Source organism: Podarcis pityusensis, assembly GCF_964106645.2.
Source record: "Podarcis pityusensis genome assembly, chromosome: Z".
Lineage (NCBI taxonomy): Eukaryota > Metazoa > Chordata > Lepidosauria > Squamata > Lacertidae > Podarcis > Podarcis pityusensis.
Genome location: NC_138044.1, coordinates 18,082,132 through 18,104,553, shown reverse-complemented (window position 1 = coordinate 18,104,553; position 22,422 = coordinate 18,082,132). Strand labels below are relative to the sequence as shown.

Below are 22,422 nucleotides of genomic sequence, written 5' to 3'. Positions count from 1 at the left end.
TTTGAGACAATCCATCATGCCCCAGTGGCTAAAGAGGGATCCAGGGCCTGTGTGGAGTTAGCTGCATCCCAGTCTCATACTGTGAAGTTGTTATCATTATTATTATCATCGCATTTATATCCCACTTTTTCTCCAAGAAGCTCAAGGTGGTGTGTACATACTTCCCCTGCTCTGTTTTATCCTCAAAACCACCCTATGAGGTAGTTTAGACTGAGAGGCAGTTACATTGAGAGCGTCAGGCTCCACCCGTCCCTCCCTCATCACCATCCTCTTCCTTCTTCCCCCAGCCATGAATGATCCAGAAAAGTGCCCTGGCTATTTATACTCATCTAAATGCCATCCTAATTACTGTCAGTACCTGCTGGATTTTAAAGCAGTTTTTAAAGGCAGGTAAACAGCCTAGAAGTTGTTGCTTAGAAAAGTATGTTGAAGAAAACAGGAAGGATGACGTCACCTCGGCAGATCTTAACCAGCCACCTCACCTCATCCAAATATGATGGAGCTTTTTGATATTCATATCTCTCCTCCCCACGCCCACCCCGCTACAAAAACCACACACACTTTTTTGCTCCTTGCCTCAAATGAAGAGTTCCTAACATTTTTGACAAAGGCTGTCATATTGGTAAGCTCAGTTTTTGCAACAGCAGCAATCTTTTAAAATGTTTTCAAAACTCCATTGACAGCTTTCTGTTAGAGCTGAGAGAAAAAACTGGAGAGTCGTGCATCTGTCACTCAGATTTATCGACAGCTTCTGTAATTTATCTATGTATTTTTTTGTTACACGAGTAACCCCCTCTTTTCTACAAAAAGCTCAAGGTCCATGGTTCCTGCCCCATATTTTCATTTTCACAACAACCCTGGGAGGTAGGTCAGGCCAAGAGACAGTGAATGGCCCAAGGTCACCCAGTGGCTGAGTGGGGAATTTGAATCTGGCTCTCCCAAGTACTAGTCCAACTGGTATGAATAGGAGATATGACCCAGGAAACACCTGGTTCTAGTGTCATTTGTGCCATGAACTCATCAAGTGGGCTTAAGGAAGCCTGTTCTCTCATTCAGCCTCAGTCTTCCTGTCTGCAATATGGGGACTCGGTGGAGAGCTAGCCAAAATGGACAAAGTAAGTTGCGGAGGACCTTTTCACATATTATGTTTTAGCAAACCTGGGTTTCCCTATGGGTATATGCTCTGCGGGTGGGGCGGGTACATCGCATCTCCAACACTTCATAAGCACTCATGTGAGACACCGGGCATTATGCTATCTTAGTGAAGAATCTTTGGTGTACACCTCTAATACATAGCTAATGCAGTATATGCTGTACTTTGTTTTGTGTTTATTGCTGTGGTGAATGACTTACGGGTTCACCAGGGAGACCTCTGGGTCCAACTTCACCATCGTCGCCCTATTTGGATGCAAAGAAATGGGAAGGAAGAAGGCAAGAGAGGGAGATCAGAAATGGGCTCTACCAACTGTATCACAGGAGTTTTCATTTGTGATTAAATAATTGCACAGGGAAAACAGCTCTGTGAGAGTGATAAGGAGTAGCCCATGCATAAAGAAGACCTTGTCAACTAAGAGAATAATACAGCATGTGTAGAACTGATGAGATCAGAGAAACTGTAAGCAATATCATCATAATCCATGCCAACATTTATGAAGATAGATTTGCTTAAACAAAGAGCGTGGGGGGGGGATAATTTTGATAAATGAAGGTTAATATGTAACACAGTGGTTCCCAAAGTGCTTCTGACCCCTGGTATCACTGAATCAAGTTCATCAGCTTTGTTGAATTAATCAAACTAGTTTTAATTGGATTTCGAATAAATGGGCAATTAATTGTTACTGTTTTATATTTTGTTGTGTTATTATGTTCCTTAATGGGGCCTGCAAACCACTGACCTGAATAATACTTTTTATAGCATAGGGTAGGGGGAACCACTGAAGAAATGGTTGGAACCAATGGGGGAACCATTGAAAAATAGCCAGCTAATGGATCAAATGATCCAAACTCAACAGGGGGGTTAAATATAGGGTCTTCCTCTCTTTCCCCCATTATATCAACAGGCTTCCTTTGGACAGGAAATGAATGTAAGGATGTTCAAGATTTTAAATCTAAATAGAAATGGGAACAGAAATTGCTAATGTTCATATCTAGAATAGAAATCCATCCAGTGAATGCAACTGGTATTTGCTGTTGTTGTCCACCTGCAAACAATCCATAATTGATTACTCCCCAAATTTGCACTGAATTGAAATGAAAGAGGTGTAAGAAAGTAATTATAATGGAATTGCTGTAATCAATGCCGTAAGTTATGTCATTTTGCTACAGCAGAATGAAAAAGGGAGTTTGGGGCAGAAGTCAAACTGCAGTGGAATGGAAACAGAGCTGCGTGTGATGGATTCAAGGCATGACAGAAAGCGATGCCTTCTCACATCCCTAAATGCATGAAAAAGTAGTGAATGATTTGCAAGAGCTCCATTTGCACACATGGGCTATCACACATGGGTTGCAGTCAGAGAGTGAGGAACAAGCACATCTGAACCTGCCTGGGTTCCTTGCAGTCAAAAGAAGAGCGGAATGGACTCACCCTCTCGCCATCTTCTCCAGGGGCTCCTGGGGGTCCTGAAGGGCCTGGTTCACCCTAAGAAAAACAAAGGACAGAATGAACCACATTCTTGAAGAACACAAGAACCTAGAAAGAGCCCTGCAGGATCAGGCCAATGGTTCATCTAGTCCAGCTTCTTCTGCTCACAATGGCCAATCAAATGCCCAGTGGAATGTAAGCAGGATCTCCCCTCCTGTGGATTCCAGCCACTGGCATTCTGTCTTTGGGGTTTGCAGCCTTTAATTTTTTTTTTTAATAGAAAAAATATATAGAATTTTATTCAGATGCCTTCCATAGTATACAACTTTCCAGCATTATAAAATTGCAAATGGCTATATGAAATGTTATTTATCTTAATATATCCATCTTTGCTAGCAATTTCCCTTAAAACAATGCATATTACTTTCACTAATGTATGCATTTTTTAATACACGTTTTTAATGTTTGAGAACTGAATTGCAAAATTCAGAGAAGCATGAGTTTTGAAGGATAGGTGCATTTTGGTTTAATGCCCTGCTTTGGGCATTTTGAATTAGGTAGGTTAATGAACCAAACTGAATTCCACCCGCCCCCCCATCCCAAGTTGAGGTTATCAAAACCAGTCAGCCTCTTCATGATGGCATATAAAGTAATTCAGCCAGAACAAGATATAAACCTGTAATAGACTTACCCTGTGGCCTTTCTCCCCTGGCAATCCAGCGAGACCATCGAAACCTCTGTCACCCTATAGTAAAATTTTAAGGAGAGGTAACTTTTTTAAAAACAACAACAAAATCACCTACCATTTCCTAAAAGCTGTAAGTGAATGAGCTCTCCTAGCAGCTTGTCAGATCAAGAGATGGCAAAGTTTCTTCTTGCCAAATATGCTGAGCATTCAGACAAAATACATCCAGGTTTTGTTGCCTGGTTAAATCATTGGGAGCTACCCTTCCCAGAATAGATGCTGCCTACAACAGGCATGGATGGAGGATGGACATCAAGTCACACATGGCATTACTGCAATGAGCAAAGGAAGGTGGAAGGATGAGGGGAAGGTATCTCAGGGCCTCTGTTTCCACAATAGCCACAGCTTTGGAGCAACAGCTAATTCTGTGCTAATAGCAGATATTTAGCACATACGGTGGTAGTCAGTGCAGGCTCCATATGCACTACACATTTAGAGCAGCATCATACCACTTTAAATAGTCAGGGCTGCCCGCAAAGAATTCTGGGAGCTGTAATTTGCTAGTTTGAGAGTTGTCAGGAGGCCCCCTATTATCCCTCAGATACAATTCCTAGAGCGGTTTAACAGTCAATCCTTCTTCACAGGGAACTGAGAATTGAGGCTCTGCTATGGGAATAGGGAATATGGGAACAGGGATGCGGGTAGCGCTGTGGGTGAAACCACAGAGCCTAGGACTTGCCGATCAGAAGGTCGGCAGTTCGAATCCCCGCAACAGGGTGAGCTCCCGTTGCTCGGTCCCTGCTCCAGCCAACCTAGCAGTTCAAAGGCACGTCAAAGTGCAAGTAGATAAATACTTCCGGCGGGAAGGTAAACGGCGTTTCCGTGCGCTGCTCTGATTCGCCAGAAGCGGCTTAGTCATGCTGGCCACATGACCCGGAAGCTGTACGCCGGCTCCCTCGGCCAATAAAGTGAGATGAGCACTGCAACCCCAGAGTCGGTCATGACTGGACCTAATGGTCAGGGGTCCCTTTACCTTTACCTATGGGAATAATGATCTTCTAACAACTCTCAGCACCCTTAAGAAACTACAGTTCCCAATATGCTTTGAAAGGAGGCACCATTCTTTTAAGTGCGATGCTGATTTAAATATATGGTGCAGGTAGGGCCTAGGTTCTACTCTGAGCAGACCCATTAAATTATTAAAATGAATAAGTTCGGTCCATCCATTTCAATAGACCTACCCTGCGCAAAACTTTGTTGAATACCACCCACAATATTTAAGCTTTTCAAACAAGATTTATCTGTAAGAGGGGTCAGGAACCTTGGCCCTCTGGGCATTATTCGAATAATAATAATAATAATAATAATAATAATAATAATTGCCTGCTCTTCACCTGAAGGTCCCAATGTGGGTTACAGCATTAAAATACAATTTTAAAAGTAATTTAAAACAACTCCCATCATGCATGAGCATTGGATGTGCCAACTAGCAATGGATGAGATATGTAGTCCAATAACATCTAGAGGGATGCAGGTTTCCTACCCATGATCTATAAACAGGGGTGGGGAACCTCTGGGCCAGGGGCTGGACCACCAAGCCTGTACACAGAAAAATCTCTGTCTTTGTAGTTTAAAATTATTTAGCCACCTCTCCTCTACCCTGACCCTGAAACATCTCCCTAATTTTCAATATTTTTGGGACCAGGCAATGGTGGCTGCACATCTCCAGGGACAAATGATTTGTGGTCCTCTTCCTTTGCAACAGTCCCTGTCTCCATCCATTTCTACCTTAAGTACCAACTTAATCAAACACTTAAACCTTCTAACATGCAGCTCACTGGCAAAATGTCTGCATATTCAAATTTCCTGTTTAGTGGCTTCTGTCCCTTTTGATGATTGCTGAGCGAACTGTGAAGGAAGTGAGGAGCAAAGGAAAAAGGGAAATTTCTTTCTAGATATATAAATTAGCACAAAGGGCAGGTGCGGCCATTAAATCTGCAGTTGCAAATCTTCAGCTTTGGGGCTGAAAGGAGCACTAGGCCCGAGGCGACAGGCTCATCCCACCCAGAATGCGATTGCTCCTTGTAAATGGTAGTATGTTTCCTAAAGTAAATGGGGATTAAAAAAAAAAGAAGACCCTGAATGTTTTGGCCCAAATACCTTTGGCCCAGTCTGGCCAGGCATCCCTCGAGCGCCGTCGCTTCCAGCACGTCCCTAAAAAGAGAGGGGAAGAAATTAAGGTACAAAGCTAGGGTTACCAGACGTCCCTGTTTCCCAGGGACAGTCCCCGGATTTGCGAATAAGTCCCCGGACAAATTCCATCCCAGGAATGTCCCTGGATTTCATCTAATGTCCCCAGGAAACACAGCAGCGGCAGTCTCAGCAGCCTGGAGCAGTTGGCTCTGGCTGGCTCCAGGAGCTGCTCGAAAGTCGCCATATGATGGTGGTGCAGGGGCTCTAAGATGCAGCTTCCGGGCTGCCTCCACCTTCCCTGACCCCAGCAACTAAGCTGTGAAGGGAGGCTTCATGCTGCCTATCGGAGCAGCCTCCCAACTCCTACTTGCGAGCAAGCAGGAGCAGGGCGGGGATCTCTCAGTTAGGCAATGGGAAGCCTCCTTTCCCAGCTGAGGGATCCCTGCCCATTCCTTCTTGCACGCAAGTAGGAATGGGATTGGGGCTGCTCCGATGGGAAGTGAGGCATCACACTGCCTGAGCCTCGCCACTGCCGCTCTCGGCCCTCCTTCTCCGCCTTCCATGCCTGACCCACCATGCACCACTTCCCCACCACCACCGAACAACCAAAAACTCAGGGGCTGCCCAGGCTCATGGAGAAAGGAGATAGAAGTCTTGGAGGAAGGGGAAACATGGCGGTTGAAGTCAAGGTGGTGGTGGCCCCTCTGCCTGTCCTGAACATGTAGTATGTATGTATGTATGTATGTATGTATGTATTTATTTATTTATTTATTTATAGTGTCCCCAGATTCATTGAAAAAATAATCTGGTAACCTTATACAAAGCACCAACACTAGCAAGGCATCAAAGGGCACATCACTATGACTTTGATCATGGTTAGCTGAATGGCTCGGTATATGGTGCATTAGTCTTATTCCAGAGGAATAGGAGGTGGACTATACTTTGTTGGGAGTTTTTAAACAGATGTTGGATGGTCATCTGTCAGGGGTGCTTCAACTGGGATCCCTGCATTGCAGGGGGGGAGGGTTGAATGACCGTTGGGTCCCTTTCAACTCTAAAATTCTATCATTCTCAATAAACTTTGATGGATTGAATTCTATCATTCTATGAACTTGGAACATGGACTCTCCTTCACTGGAGGTTTTTAAGCAGATGTCAGAAGGACATCTCCCAGGGATTTCTTAGCTGTTATTTCTGCATTGCAGAGGGTTGGACAGGATGATCCTTGGGGTCCCTTCCAATTCTACAGCTCTTTGAGAGCAGGGCGGAACATGGGTGACCGGCACAGCTCACAATCCCAATCACAGAACAGGTCCATGGAACACCATTCCAAAGAGATGATAATTTCAGTATTGATGGGTTCTGCCAAGATCAGCAGTGCAAATATGTGCCCAATTGCCTCTTAATTTTTCAATTAAACACACAAGGACTGGCCACTAACTCAAATTAAGCAGAGAGAAGTCAACTGCAAGAGTCACATGTTTCTGCAGGAAGCCTTGACAAAAGGATCTGTTTCCCTCTTACATAATGCAACTCAGGAACAGCTGGAGGTGCAGATGGCGGTACCCCTACTGAATAGGAATTAGAAATGGACACCTGCGTTTTCCCAAAAGTGAATTTGCTGTGAACTTGGGGAGTCAGGAATCCCTCCCTAAAGGAAGCCAAAGGGGGTCAACAGGGCCATTGATAGCGCCCCTGCTTCTGCACCCTCTGTTTGCTGCTCTGGATCCCAGTTTTGGGGCTGACTGAATCTCATATCACCCTCCCAACCAACCATCTTTAGGGCTGGACAGAGGCTTCTCCTCAATCTGATTTGGAGACCAATCCAGCAGATCCAAAGCAGGATAATCGAGGGCCAACCAAATCCAGGCCCTGAACCGATTCAGGGGGCCTTCCGCAGTCATGCAGCCAGGAGAGGTGTGGAAAATGTTTCCCCACAATTAAACATGCCTGCACATGTCCTTCTCCCTGCACTTTGCCACCAGACTGCCCTCTTTTGACAGCTCCAGATCACTCTGTGTGGACCCAATTCATAAGACCATACCAAGTATGCTTTTAATCTCACTGCACACATACTCGTCGTCCTGGTTTCCCCGATGGGCCTGGAGGTCCTTGTACACCTCGTGGTCCCTGAAACAAATGGAACAGAGCATGGGGGGAAAAAAGATAAGCATAGGAACACATGAAGCTGCTGTATATGGAGGCAGACCAATGACTCATCCACCATGCCGGTGAGGACTGAATTTGGGACATGCTCTACCATGTGCCCTTCTCATAAAAAATAAAGTAAGATTCTAGTCCTCATTGCTCTGAATAAAGGGATGATTTAATACATTTAGGCACCAGGCAGAAACATTCCTCTTCTCACATGCATTTGGCTAATCAAACAATCTATGGCCATTTAAACTGTGGGGTGGGTGGGTGTGTCCTTGTTGCTTGTTATTATGGTATGTATTTTTGTGAATGAATGAATGAACTTTATTACTGTCACAGACCAGGATAAAAAAAACAACAACAACATATAAATAAAATAGCAGTTAGGATTTTTTTTTTTTAACTGATAAATGTTGGAGCAAATAAGGACAAAGAAACAAGCATAGGACAAAACATCTGACTAAAATACTAGATTAAACACAGATAATGGATGGATAAAAACTGATAATTAAAACAGATAAGAACTAAAAACAAATAAAAACATGCAGTTAAAACAACTGTAAGAGCATAAGAACTAAAAGACTCGCAGTTAAAACAACTATAAGAGGCTGCAGAGTAGAAGCCTCTGAAATAGATGACACTCACAGCATTAGAAACTGATGTGCAAATATGGTTAAAACAGACAATTAAAACAATGTACAACAATAAATTTAGAAACAATGTGCAACAATAAACTATCCCAGGGAGTTGACTCAGAGCCACCCATGGTATGTATTTTTGTGTTTTTATATTGTAAACTGCCCTGTAATCTTCAGACGAAGGGCAGTACAGTAGAGAGAGAGAGATAAAACTTTATTCGATTAGCCAATGGCCATAGCGGCAGTAAAACATTACAGTATATGCAGAAAAGGAAATTTGATATAAGAGCACAATTAAAAGTTCTGAATCAGCATTCAGTTAGTGGCCCTTATTCGGATTGCCCCTGCTATGAACCCAGCAACCTTTGCTGTTATCTGCTCATTTTGATCTGATAGAAGAAAGGACATTGTGGCAGTGCTTGAGCGCCTTGGGATGGTTAGTACGAGTGGGGTGATGATCTCATTCCTCAGGTCTTTGTGCAGTACAGTATAGAAATTTAATAAATAATATTAAAGTTAGCAAGCTGCCTTACACCAAGTCAGATCACTGGTCCACTGAATTCAAGTATTGTCTACATTGAGTGTCAGTGGCTTTGTGTGGTTTCAGACAGGAGATGTTGGGGATTATACCTAGGGCCTTCTGCATGCCAAGCAGATGCTCTCCTGCTGAGCTATGGCTGTTTCCACTTACTTGCGATATAGGACCTGGAACATAGGAATTGGCCTACACAGAAACATTTGTCAACCTAGCTCAGTATCGAGGGGATTTCTGTTGATATTTTGATATGCTCTGCTATTGAATGATTGCCCCTCATCTAAAAAGGAAGTAAGGCTCCAGTCCTCATGAACCTGAGCAGATGACATGGATTGAACCTAGGACCTTCTACATGGAAAGCCAGTGCTCTGCCACTGAGCTACAGCCCTTCCCTCAAGTGAATCACGAAGAAAGCAAGGATGCAAAACCTAGCGAGTGACCATTCAAAGAGGGCCACTGACACAGTCATCCTGGCTCCATGTGGTAAAGGTAAAGGTAAAGGGACCCCTGACCATTAGGTCCAGTCGTGGCCGACTCTGGGGTTGCGGCACTCATCTCACTTTATTGGCCGAGGGAGCCGGCGTACAGCTTCTGGGTCATGTGGCCAGCATGACTAAGCTGCTTCTGGTGAACCAGAGCAGCGCACGGAAACGCCGTTTACCTTCCTGCCGGAGCAGTACCTATTCATCTACTTGCACTTTGACATGCTTTCGAACTGCTGGCTGGCAGGAGCAGGGACAGAGCAACGGGAGCTCACCCCGTCACGGGGATTTGAACCGCCAACCTTCTGATCGGCAAGTCCTGTGGTTTAACCCACAGCGCCACCCGCGTCCCTGGCTCCATGTGGTACCTATGTGCAAAGAGCAACATCTTTGCTCTGCAAGGTGGAAAGGGATAAGCACAGTTTATCACCAGCCCCAGAGCACTTAAGCCTCCTAAAGGTATTTCATTTTGTTATATGCAGTGAGATGAAGGCATTGAACAGGCAACTCAGAAGGGAAAGTAAGAGGATAATAGCTTCCTCTAACTACTCTCTTCAAGCTCCACATTCAGATTAATTTGTAGGGACGGCACTTTAGGGCTTATTAAGCTGCTAGGTATCCATATCCTTTCTGAGATAAATGGAGCAGCCTTTCTTAGGAGGGCAAAGTCGCATGCACACACACCCCTATAGGTAAAAATGGCTCTATTGTGTATGATTTAAATTAATAGCAGAGCTTGCGAGTCAGATCTTTCCTTGTGATCCATCCTGGGAGGAGGTGAGTTAAACGTCACCTGCCTATCTGGACCTAGTCAGCAGAGGCTTTTCAAAACGAGTGTGTTGATTGATTAAAGAAAGTACAATGTGGTGGCGCAGTTAGAGTGCTGCACTAGGACCTAGGAGACCAGGTTTCAATTTTTTACTCAATCATGAAGCTCACTGACCTTGGGCCAGTCACTGCCTTTCAGCCTGACCTACCTCACAGGGTTGTTGTGGGGATAAAATGAAGAGCAGAAGTACTATGTAAGCCGCCTTGAGCTCCATGGAGAAAAATGTGGGCTATAAATACAACAAACAAACAAACAAACAAACAAACAAACAAACCTACCTGCGGTCCCATGTCTCCTGATTCACCTTTTATGCCTCCACTGCCTGGGGGTCCCTAAGAGAAGAGGAATATTCAGAAAGAAAGGGAAAAGGAACGAACTGAAAAATTAATCAGTAAATTCTTAGCCCACCCCAACACCCCACCCCAGCCAACTCTCCTCATTCCTGGCTGATGGTTACTGGTGATTTTGGCATCCTTTCCATGCCCAAATCACCAGTTTTTGCAAGCAATTTCCCACTCATAACAATGCACATCATTTGCACCAACGTGTGCATCGTAATGCACATTTCCCTCCTGCATCCCCATGCGTATTGTTACATGCCACTCCCAATCTCTGCTGGGTGGTAACAAGACTCCAGGAGGTTACAGATGCTTACCCAGAGTTTGTGCTTCCATTGGGAAAACAGGACACAGGAGAGACTAGTGGCTTTAAGAAACACAGCTTGTTTTACACATATTTACACCTAGAGCCTTCAGTGGAGGCGGGTGCAGAACATTATGTCCCAAGATTGTCCCTTATTGCTCCTCTAGTAGTCTTCTCAAAGCCCCTCCCCCTCTACTCACAGCTTGTCCCAAACTCCAGCCCCCCTTTAAAATGGAGAGGTGGCTTGCTGAACCACCATTCAAAGCACCTTTACCTGCTTGCTGAAAGGCAAGCCACCAGAGCTACTTCCTCACTTTCCTGCCTGCTGCTGCAGACGGCAGAATGTGATGACAGCCTCAGGTTTTTATGTATACAGAAAGATATAAAATAGCGAGCTTTGAGGGCTTTGCACTGCTTACTTACCATGGGGCCTGGCCTTCCAGTAAGACCCATTGGGCCTGCTGGTCCTCTCAGCGCCAACTGCGGGGGGGGGGGGGGAGAGAGAAAAGAGGGTGTGAAAATGGCACTTGCAGTTGTCACCTTGCTAGAGTTGCATGCCAACCAGAGGACATAGCTTGCTCATAGTGGTGAAGCCACATGGTGCTCTCCGAATTAGGTTTACTCAGAAGTAATCCCTCTGGGTTGTTACCCAGCTAAATTCTACTCAGAGATGAACCCCTGAAATGAATCAACCTAAGGTAGTCATTTCCATTAATTTTAAGGGGTCTACTCTGCGTAGGAAAAGCATTGGTTAGAAAACCCAGCGACTTTACTTTTTTAGACAATTTATATGCTATCCCATTACAACTGTCAGTTAAAATGATAAGATCAGAATGCAGCTGGGACTTTTTTTTTAAGCCTTAAGAAAGCACTGGGGTGGGGTAGTGGGTCAACAGGGAGCCTTCAGTGTGGCAGGCCCTGCCCAGTGGAACTCCCCGCCAGTGGAAGTTTGGCAGAAACCAACCACACCTTCTTTTAGAACTCTTCTGAAAACTGTCTTCCATGGATGTGCCTTTGCAATTACGAATCTTTTCCTTTCATATTAACCAACCAGTATTTATTGATTTCATTATATAAATACATTATATAGTATTTTGGACACTACCTTGATGAAAGTGTTGACGATAAATATGTGGGGGGCTTCTGTTTTGCTCAGTCTGGAAGCTGCAGTTAGTGCAGGATAGTAAAGGTAAAGGGACCCCTGACCATTAGGTCCAGTCGTGACCAACTCTGGGGTTGCGGCGCTCATCTCGCTTTATTGGCCGAGGGAGCTGGCGTACAGCTTCCGGGTCATGTGGCCAGCATGACTAAGCCACTTCTGGCGAACCAGAGAAGCGCACGGAAACACCGTTTACCTTCCCGCTGGAGCGGTACCTATTTATCTACTTGCATTTTGACATGCTTTCAAACTGCTAGGTTGGCAGGAGCAGGGACTAAGCAACGGGAGCTCACCCTGTCGCGGGGATTTGAACTGCTGACCTTCTGATCGGCAAGTCCTAGGCTCTGTGGTTTAACCCACAGCGCCACCCGCGTCCCAGTAGTGCACTGCAGCACAATAGCTGACAGGAGCAAGGCCTTGTCACCACGTAGCACCTGTGCTCAGAGATCTGCACTGGTTATTGATCTGCTACCGGCCGTATTCAAGGTGTTGCCATTTGCATATAAAGCCCTTAACAACTTGGGACCAAGTTATCCGAAGTGTGCATGCACACGAAAGTTCATACCAATAACAAACTTAGTTAGTCTCTAAGGTGCTACTGGAGGGAATTTTTTTATTTTGTTTCGACCACAGCAGACCAACACGGCTACCTACCTGTAACTAGAACTTGGAATCAGTTTACCTGCAAGATTGCCTTTCCCCACATATGCCCACTTGACCACTTCGATCAGTGGAATTGACGCTATTACAGGGGCTGCCGCATAAATACCCTGTCCGCATTTGTATGAATTCAATATTTTAGTGCAGCGGTGCCTAGACTTTGGAACTCCCTGCTATCAGTCTATTCAGTGCCCGCTAGAAACATTCTTGCTTAGAAAAGCCACCCCAAATGTTCAGAAAGCTGATGTGTGTTTGAGTCCGTATATATATATATATATAACCTATTGCTAATTCAACTTTTCAAAAGTCTTAAATTATTGTGGTTAACATTTGTTAGTAAGAATTGTTATCATTTTATCTTTTTCTAAAATCACTTTGAGATTCTTTTTACAATTATGAGGCACATACATTTTATGGCATAAATAAATACGTAATAAATAGATAAATGGGACATTTACAGGAGTAGAATCTTGGGACTAGAGAGCAGATCTAGGAATATCAGCTCCTTGTTTGTAGCCTGATGCCAGGCTTCCTGCAACCTGGTGCTCCCCATATATTTTTGGACTACAACTCCCATCACCCCTGGATATTGATGGCAATGACCAGGGCTGATGGGACTTGGATTCCAACAACACCTACAGAGTGCCTTGTTGAGGAACGCTGCCCTCTATGAAAAGAGCAAGGATCCAGAACTTCAGAAATTGTCACAGTCTAGGGATCTTTGGTTTTTTTGTTTTTTGTTTTCTACTACTAATTAAAAAGTCATGTAGCTAGGCCAGAGTCAATAAATCTTTTGGCAGGTAATGGGCCTGTCCGCACTTTATAACATCGCCAGGACAAATTTGTTCCATTGCAAGAATTCAATCCCTTAAAAGACCTGTAATTATCTGTGTTCTCCAGTAATTAAAATCCAACCAAGGGCTGCAATCATAATGCATTGGGGAGGGGGGCGGTGGCGGCGAAGAGAAGTGCAAGATAATTTAGTGAGCTGTGTGCTGTGAGTTTAACTAAACTGCTCCACCATTAAAAGGGCAATGGGGGGAAGTCACTGCTTTGGTCTTAGGGGGCTAAATCCAAAGTATGGAGAAGTATATATAAAGTGAAAAGCAAAGAACAATTAGCTGATATCGGTGGGATTTGAGACCTGACTTAAATTTCATGCAGCCATACAGAACACAGAAAGCTGCCTTACACTGAGTCTGAGCATTGGTCCATCTAGCCGAGTACAATCTGCACTGACTGACGTTGTGTTTCCAAAGTTCTAGATAGGAGGTCTCTTCCTGCCATACTGGAAATGCCTGGGATCAAACTTGGGACCTTCTGCATGCAAAGCTCGGGCCCTGGCACTGAGCTGTGGTCCATCCCCTAAAAAGTAAGATTCTAGTCCTCATAGTTCTGAATACAGGGGCTGAGGTAAGTAGGAGGCCTTATGCAGAGTCAGACCCTTGGTCCATCTTGCTCCATATTGTCAGGAAATGCAGGAATGCTGACTGGAAATGCCTTTCTAGAGCCACAAGTAGGGGAAATTTCCAGCCCTACCTGGAGATGCCATTGGGGGCTGAACCTGGGACCTTCTGCATATAAAGCAGAGGCCTGACTTATGGCCCTTTCCCTGAGCCTAGGATCTGAGCAGCCCACTTGAATGCTAAAATAGTGACTTCCGGAGCCAGACAATACTGTTCTACAAACTTCCATGAATGGGGTTGCCAGACCTCCTAGTCTGACCTGAAACTTCCTTCTTTGCCTGGCCCCCTTCAGGTAGCAGGGGGAGGTCTTGAATCTCCAGGTGGACAGAAGTGCCTTTGATAATAATTTTAAAAATTATTATGGAGACTGTGCATGCAGTTTGCAAACTTCAGCCCACCAGGAGCTGGCTACAAAGTGGCCCCCTCTCCCAATTAACCTCCATCTCCAGGGACTATGGGTGAGAGTCTCTTTATTATTATTATTTTTTAAAGGAAGACTGCGAATGCAGCTTGCTAACTTCAGCCAGGCAAGAGACCACTGCAAATTATAGCACAGACACTCTGGTTGGGTCTGCCCTCTTCTGCTCCCTTCTCCCAATTAACCTCTGTCTCCAGGGTCCACCGCAATGACATCACCTGGGGCTTCCCCCAAGTCTCAGGGTTTGAATCATGAAATCTCAGAGGCTGGTAAGTTTCTGACCTGGCAACCCTGCCCAGGAATGCCTGACCTTGTGTATCCTTTCCTAGTCACTTCAGTTCTCAGGAGAGGCACTCTTAGGGTTGCTGTATGCTCCTGAGATTCATCTTACATTGACTAAAAGCAGGGTGTTTAGCATGGTGGCACCTTCCTTTTGGAATGCACCCTGAGCAAACAGCAAGCAGATGTCTACACTAATGTCATGCAGGTGCCTGCCTAAACCTCCCCTGCTCACACAGCCTTTCCCTTAGGGGGTGATCCAGCTATATCTGGCATACTCAGCTGAGCACAGAATTATAGAATTGGTGAGCTGGAAGGGACCCAAGGGTTATCTAGCCCAACCCCCTGCAATGCAGGAATCAGAGCTCATCAGCTGATGGGTGATATATTTCATAGTTGTTTTACGAACACAAATTTCATTACTGCTTTTATGCCATCCACCACCATGCGAACGAAGTAGAGAGAAGCTGGCCCAGTGTCCCACATGCCAAAGTGGCACCTGTCACTTACCCGGGCTTGTTGGAGGATGGCTTGCGCCTGGGACTCTTGAGCAGACACCATGGGGCCTTTCGAGCCGCTATCACCTCCCCCGCTGAACCGAAACTGAAGTGGACAAAGCAGAAAGAAGAGGATCAGTTGGAGAATGACATCCTTTTTTTGGGGGGGGGGGGAGGGATGGGAAGGACAACATTATCTCACTTCTGGAGGGCTGCTGGGAATGAGAGTGGATTGGTAGCACCATTCCCACTGGATATGGTAGGGGGCAAAAAAACCCCAACACCTGCAGTTTCAAGTGGCTGTGAGATGTGAGATTTATTTTTTGATTGTAAAGGAAAGACGTGTGTGTCACCTGGTCTAATAATCTTCTGCCACCTCATCTTACAACAGTCAGGTCTTTCCCCCCACTGACAGTCACTGGAATTCTCCTCCACATAGCCAAATGACCTTAAGATGCTGTATCAGGTAACAGCAAATGCCTGTGTGAAAAAAGTTGTCTTTATACTGTAGTTGCAAACTGCCAAAATTGCCAGTTAACGGGTGCTCACCGGCAGCATCAACATAGTCCCAGGAGGTCCTGGCAAACCATCTGCCCCAGGCAGGCCTGCTCGTCCAGGAGGCCCCTGCAAATTGAACGGAACATAAAACAGGTGTTAAAAACTTTGGACAATGCAACTATTTTGGGTTTATTAACGGTGTGGAGACTGCAGGATGCAGCAGTCAGGTGGAGACCCAAGCGTTTATTCTCTTCCTTTTGGGAACTTTCTGGTCGAGAGAGGAAAAGTGGTGGGAAGCAGAGGGAATTTTATAGATCAGGGGTCAGCAAACTTACCGCGCCGCAGGCCAGTGTCTCCAGCGCCAATCGCACGGTGGGCCGGAGGGTGGGGGAGCGCGTGCCCATATTTGTGCACACACGCTATTTCCAGCACACTTCTGGGTCGGAGGAGCACCGGAAATAGCTTGTGCACATGTGCACAGGCCTCCTCTGACCCGGATGTGCACCAGAAATAATGCTTGCGCATGCACACAAACTATTTCCGGTGCTCCTCTGACCCGGAACTGGGCAGCCGTGCAGAGCAGCACCGGTAAAAGCAGGCAGCAGGGGTCGCTGTGGGCCGGATAAACGAGTCCCTCGGGCCTTATCCGGCCCGCGGACCTTAGTTTGGGGACCCCTGTTATAGATCTTCCTTTATTCACTAAATTATACACCATCTCACAAATGTTACTTCAGGACACAAGAGGAGCCCTGCTGGATCAGGCCAAAGGGGGCTCATCTAATCCACCATCCTGTTCTCACAGTGGCCAACCAGAAGATCCACTGGGTACCCTTATGTTATTTCGAAAAGCAGACCGAACAAATCCCACTCCTCTCCCTCCTCTGCCCTGAAGTGCAAGTCCTGTCCCTCCTCCCCCATACAAAGTCAGAGGGAATCGGGGCCCACAGCTGGGTGGAGCCACCAAGGGAGCTGCCTGCTCCAGCCCCTTCCGAAAGGACAAGCTGCAGTATTGACTTCCTTATAAGGCAGGATTGATGCGGCATGGCTGAGTCTTTCATCCTCTGTCATGTCACAACCGTGGGGAAGATTATTACTGGGCCCCCGAAGAGTCGTAAATACAAGAGGCTGCATCGGAAAAGCAATAGCTCAGTGCCACCCATTTGACAGACCCAACCCTCAACAGGATTGGGAGCAGAAGGAAGCCCCGGGAGAAAACAAATGATAATGTGAACAAAGGACAGAGAGTCAGAGCACTGGTCAAACTAGCTCAGGGTTGTCTGCACTGACTGGTAGAGACTCTCCTGGGTTTCAGGCAAGGGGTATTCCCAGCCCTACCTGAAGATGCCAGGATTGAACTTGGGAAGATGGGAAGTGCTCTACCACTGAGCTACATCCCTTCCCATAAAAATAAACAAGGTTCTAGTCCCTATGGTTCCAAATCAAAGGCAGATTTAAATAGCAATGTAAGAAGCCATCTTATCCCAAGTCAGATGCTTGGGTCCAGATAGCTCAAGATTTCCTACACTGACTGGCAACAGCTTTCCAGGGTTTCAAGTAGGAGTTGTCTTTTCCGGGGATTCAATCTGGGACCTTGCACATGCAAAGCAGATACTCTGCCCTTCCCCAAATCCCTCACCCAAATTATAGCAATCGCCTGATTTTTCAGACTAGAGCACAACTTGATCAGGATGTTTTTTATAGTGGCCAAGTCTCACCCATGGCTTTTTCTGGCCTATTGCTGTCCAAGGGGTTATTGGGTTGGTAGACAACCATTCCATCTTTGGGCCAAAAGCCTGCGTTTTCTCCTCCATCTGCATCCTTCTTGGGGCAAGGTGATTGGCCAGGTTTGTAGGTCTGGACAAAAATAGGGGTCTTGGATGCCATACAAAAGGGACAGTCCCTGGAAAACAGGGACATTTGGACCCCATTGAAATGCACCATTGAAATGGACCAATGGTATGATCAGTTCTTATTAGAGGATTCAGAATGAAGTTTGTTAAGTTGTGTGTGAACATATCAGAAGACACAGCGATTCTTCAACAGCTCTTGTTTATTCACAGGCCAGAACAGAACTGAACTGAAGGGTTCAGCCAGCCTGCTTATATAGAGCTCCACTACCACGCAACTGTAACAACTTTCTGTAACTATCCAATCACTGAACATCACTTTCAATCCCTTATTTGCATATGTGGACCTGAGTGAAAACTATCTACAGTATCCCCCTGCTGGCCCAGGGTGAGAACTTCAGTACATAATAAAGTTTATTCTCCCAGGGATGTACAAAGGCATCATATTCCACCCTGTATTCATCACATCCAGGACTGTTTCCATTCCACTGCAATGCATCTTCCACCAGAAACAATGCTATTCATCTCACTATGCACTGTGGTGAAATTACACGACTTACACAATTAATTACTTAAATTACATCACCATTGTGTTATTTATAGAATACCAGGGATGGATCGCAAGTGGAGAGAGTGCTGTTGTGCTCAGAATCTGCTTGCACACTGGACCAGATGAGCCACTGGCCTGATCTAGCAATCTCTTCTCCTAAACTCTTTCGGAGCATTTGTTGTGATTTTTAAAAATACTTTTGCAATGTCATGAATGAGCACCATATTCCTTTTTCTTTTAAAATAAAGGGATTTGTGTCTTTAATAGATGCAAAGCATACTTATTTGTTTAGAAAAAACAGTTGCACGTTGTCTTGAACCAGACAGAAGGGAAACCTGCTCAGAAACAAAGAAGCCCAAAAATTATCTCTCTGAGGTCATGATATACCCAGGCCTGCTTCAGCTAAAGCACGGATGAGATTCCTCCTCATTTCTGGGAGCAGAGAGAGAGGAATTTCTCTAAAATTTGAAATTTTAGGAGAGGGAGGATGCTGATTTTTTAAAAAAAAAAATAAAGAAAAGAAAGAAAACTGGGTCTCAACCAGGGAATACAGACATTTGTAAACTGTGGAAAGAGCCACACACTGCCCCCTGCTGGCCACACTTCCTCAATGCAATGTGAGATGGCATCATTTCCAAGATGTTCAAGGAATTGCAGTCTTTGAGAAGCTGCAGAGAGTGCCTTAAATGTTTAAAATACTTTAAGAAGGCGGGGGGGACTACCTGCACCTTGCAAATATGGTACGGTGCAATCTCTCCCAAAAGCATCAATTAAATAACTTATTTTTAGGGAGGGTTTTGTATCGCTCCCCACCCACTCAATGAAAGGTTAAAATAAACGAAATATATTTTTGTAACGTTCAGTGCAGCTCAATTTTAAGAAAGTCTAAAAGAATCACCCAGAAACTGCTTGCAGTGTTGCAAGGATGCCACTAGGTGTCAGGCCTAAATCAATTGCTGTAAAACAGATGTGACAGTAATACTCATCTACTAAGGAAACCCAGTAGGTCTCTTTGAATCCCTCCTTGATTGTTACAAGATATAAGCAAAATGTTACAAATACATGCATACATATATATTTCAAATAAGCCCAAATATATGAAAAAGGAACATAGGAGAAAAATGAAGAAAGAAGAAAAAATGAAGAGAAAAGAAGAAGAAGAAATGTTGGAAGAATTTCTTCCAAGTTTATTCTTCAGATATCTCAATATGAAAATAATAATAAAATTTCATTGATTGACTTCCATCGCTTACACTGCACTTCCTATATACATTTTAAGCAGGATTGTGTCTGTTATTCCGTATTTTTCCCATACAATCTCACACAAATTGAATCCCTGCATGTTTGCATTTCTAAGGTGCACAATTATCTTTCCACCATTGGACATCAGCATATGCCCAGACAGGGGCAGAAGAAGGGGGATGCGGTGGGTGTGAGCCGCCCCGGATGTCACCACTGAGGGGGGTGACAAAATGCCAGGCGGCACTTACCGCGGGGCCTGCAGCGCACCTGAGCCGTGCGTCTCTCCTGGGAGAGAAGCGGTGACTTGGGCGTGCGCAGGCTCTGCGCTGCCCAAACGGTCTGACTGATGCCTCTCCCCCAGCTGTAGGACAGATGAGTGGGAGGAGGCAGGCAGACCCCGGAGACCCTGAGGTGCACCCCACCCCTGTGGCGCACTATCCCAGGCGCCCAAGCAGCTTCCTCCACCACTGTGCCCAGAGGAACTAGGAATGTGCCATGATTTTGTCACACTAGACAGCAAGATGAATAACCATTGTTTGGTTTTCGTGGGAAACAAACTGCAGTGGAAGGGAAATAGTGCTTCATGCAACAAATGCAAATGGGATGAAAAACGAGGCCTTCTTATATCTCCAATCATAGCAGAATCATAGAACTGAAAGAGTTGGAAGGGACACCAAAGGTAATCTAGCCCAATCCCTGCAATGCAGGGATCTCAACTAAAGCATCTCCATCCAGCCTCAGCTTAAAAACCTCCAAATGAAGGAGAGTTCACAATCTTCCAAAGGAGTCCATTCCACTGTCTTACTGTCAGAAAATTATTCCTGGTGTTTGGTAGCAATCTCCTCTCTTGTAACTCAAAGCTATTGGTTTGGGTCCTACCCACCGGAGCAGGAGAAAACAAGCTTGCTCCATCTTCCATGGGAAAGCCCTTGGGATATTTGGAGATGGCTATTGTATTGTGAGGAGGAATTAAAGAACCTCTTAATGAGGGTGAAAGACGAGAGCGCAAAATATGGTCTGAAGCTCAACATCAAAAAAACTAAGATCATGGCCACTGGTCCCAACACCTCCTGGCAAATAGAAGGGGAAGAAATGGAGGCAGTGAGAGATTTTACTTTCTTGGGCTCCATGATCACTGCAGATGGTGACAGCAGTCACGAAATTAAAAGACGCCTGCTCCTTGGGAGAAAGGCGATGGCAAACCTAGACAGCATCTTAAAAAGCAGAGACATCACCTTGCTGACAAAGGTCCGTATATTTAAAGCCATGGTTTTCCCAGTAGTGATGTATGGAAGTGAGAGCTGGACCATAAAGAAGGCTGATCGCCGAAGAATTGATGCTTTTGAATTATGGTGCTGGAGGAGACTCTTGAGAGTCCCATGGGCTGCAAGAAGATCAAACCTATCCATTCTTAAGGAAATCAGCCCTGAGTGCTCACTGGAAGGACAGATCCTGAAGCTGAGGCTCCAATACTTTGGCCACCTCATGAGAAGAGAAGACTCCCTAGGAAAGATTGCAGGCACAAGGAGAAGGGGATGACAGAGGACAAGATGGTCGGACAGTGTTCTCGAAGCTACCAACATGAGTTTGACCAAACTGCGGGAGGCAGTGGCAGACAGGAGTGCATGGCGTGCTCTTGGTCCATGGGGTCATGAAGAGTTGGGCACGACTAAACGACTAGACAACAACAACAACAAATTGTAACTCCTCTCAGTCTCCTCTTTACCATCTTACATCCCTAGGTACAACCTGAAATGTGTGTTTGTGTGTTGTGCATTACGGGTTGCATATAACTATGCGCACACAATATAACATGGTATATTGACTGCTGCCTGCTGATTAATCTGCATTGTTTATTGAACAAGAGCTCTAAAACCATGTCACATGGGCTTAGAGTAGGTGTCATAAGAAAGGCATCCAGAGTTGCTTTTGAACTTCAAGCGGAAACAATTGCCAGCCCAGGAAATAATCCAAACTGAGCAGAAAATTTATCCCAGATTATTACACCAATGGCAGGGGTGGGGAGGATCCTTTTAGAAGAAACAGATTGCATACTGGAGCTCCTCCTGCTGGCCACTGTCAGAATCACATAGGGAGCCTTCTCCCTGCAACTACATGGCATCCAGGGAACAAGGAGGAAGTGACAGCCACTAATTGGATGGCTTTCAAAGAAGATTGGACGAATGCATGGAGGAGGAGAGGGCTATCGATGGCTACTAGCCAGGGTGGTTATGCAGTGCCCTCCACAGCCGGAGGTAGTAATGTTTCTGAATAGCAGTTGTTGGAAACCATGTGAATGGAAGAGGGCTCTTGTGCTCAGGCTTGCTGTTTTCTCACAGGCAACTGTCCAACCATTGTGAGAACAGGCTGCTGGACTAGATGGGCCATGGGCCTGATCCAGCATGCTCTCCTTATGTTCAAAAACTCAATTTAAGCATGCTTTAAAAAAAAAATACATTATCTTACAAATGCAAGCATCGTATTGCAACAGAAACCCATGTCAATTGTTGTGGTCCAAGTAAGATATGGACACTGGGTAGTAATAATAATAACAAAGAAATTTTGTTGAGTTTGCTCTGGCAGGCCAGCAAAGGAAACCGCCATTTCCCATGAAATCCAATTTTGGTGTGAATCAAATTTGCTTAGAATGTCATCCTGTGTGATTTATGCTAACATATTTCAACTCAACTTTTGAACATTTACTTCTGATTCAGCTTCAGCCAGAATCTCCTTAGGGAACAACTTCAGATGGAGAAATTGGGCCCAAACTACCTATCTCCCTATGTGAACCTGCCCAGTCACTTTGATCCTTGAGAAAGAACATCTTCTCAGTCCCGTCAATGTCAGAGGTGTGGTTAGTGGTGATTTCAGATCAAGGCAGAAAAATTATTTGCAGAAAGACAGCAGCAGCATTTTGTACTAGGGCTCACTCCCTGTGCTCTGAGCATCGGGAATTTGCAAGATAACTCACCCTTTCGCCAGGATCTCCAACTTGACCCATTGGACCAGTCGTACCTGGAGGACCTGGAAGACCCTGATGTGGAAGAAAAAAAGAAGGAAAATTAGC

The 22,422-nt window shown here is 45.3% G+C and overlaps 1 protein-coding gene across 3 annotated transcripts in view; it reads right to left on the bottom strand.

The window, feature by feature from the left end:
* COL5A1 (collagen type V alpha 1 chain) overlaps positions 1 to 22,422 on the bottom strand; it is a 184,275-nt gene that overhangs the window by 72,850 nt on the left and 89,003 nt on the right. For all 3 annotated transcript variants that reach the window (XM_080989706.1, XM_080989708.1, XM_080989707.1), the window contains exons 11-20: positions 22,327 to 22,389; positions 15,768 to 15,842; positions 15,232 to 15,324; positions 11,163 to 11,219; positions 10,376 to 10,429; positions 7,536 to 7,589; positions 5,427 to 5,480; positions 3,273 to 3,326; positions 2,585 to 2,638; positions 1,354 to 1,398 (exon numbers count right to left, since the gene is read on the bottom strand). In XM_080989706.1, coding sequence (XP_080845832.1) covers positions 1,354 to 1,398; positions 2,585 to 2,638; positions 3,273 to 3,326; positions 5,427 to 5,480; positions 7,536 to 7,589; positions 10,376 to 10,429; positions 11,163 to 11,219; positions 15,232 to 15,324; positions 15,768 to 15,842; positions 22,327 to 22,389 — 603 coding nt within the window. The remainder of the gene's footprint in view (positions 1 to 1,353; positions 1,399 to 2,584; positions 2,639 to 3,272; positions 3,327 to 5,426; positions 5,481 to 7,535; positions 7,590 to 10,375; positions 10,430 to 11,162; positions 11,220 to 15,231; positions 15,325 to 15,767; positions 15,843 to 22,326; positions 22,390 to 22,422) is intronic.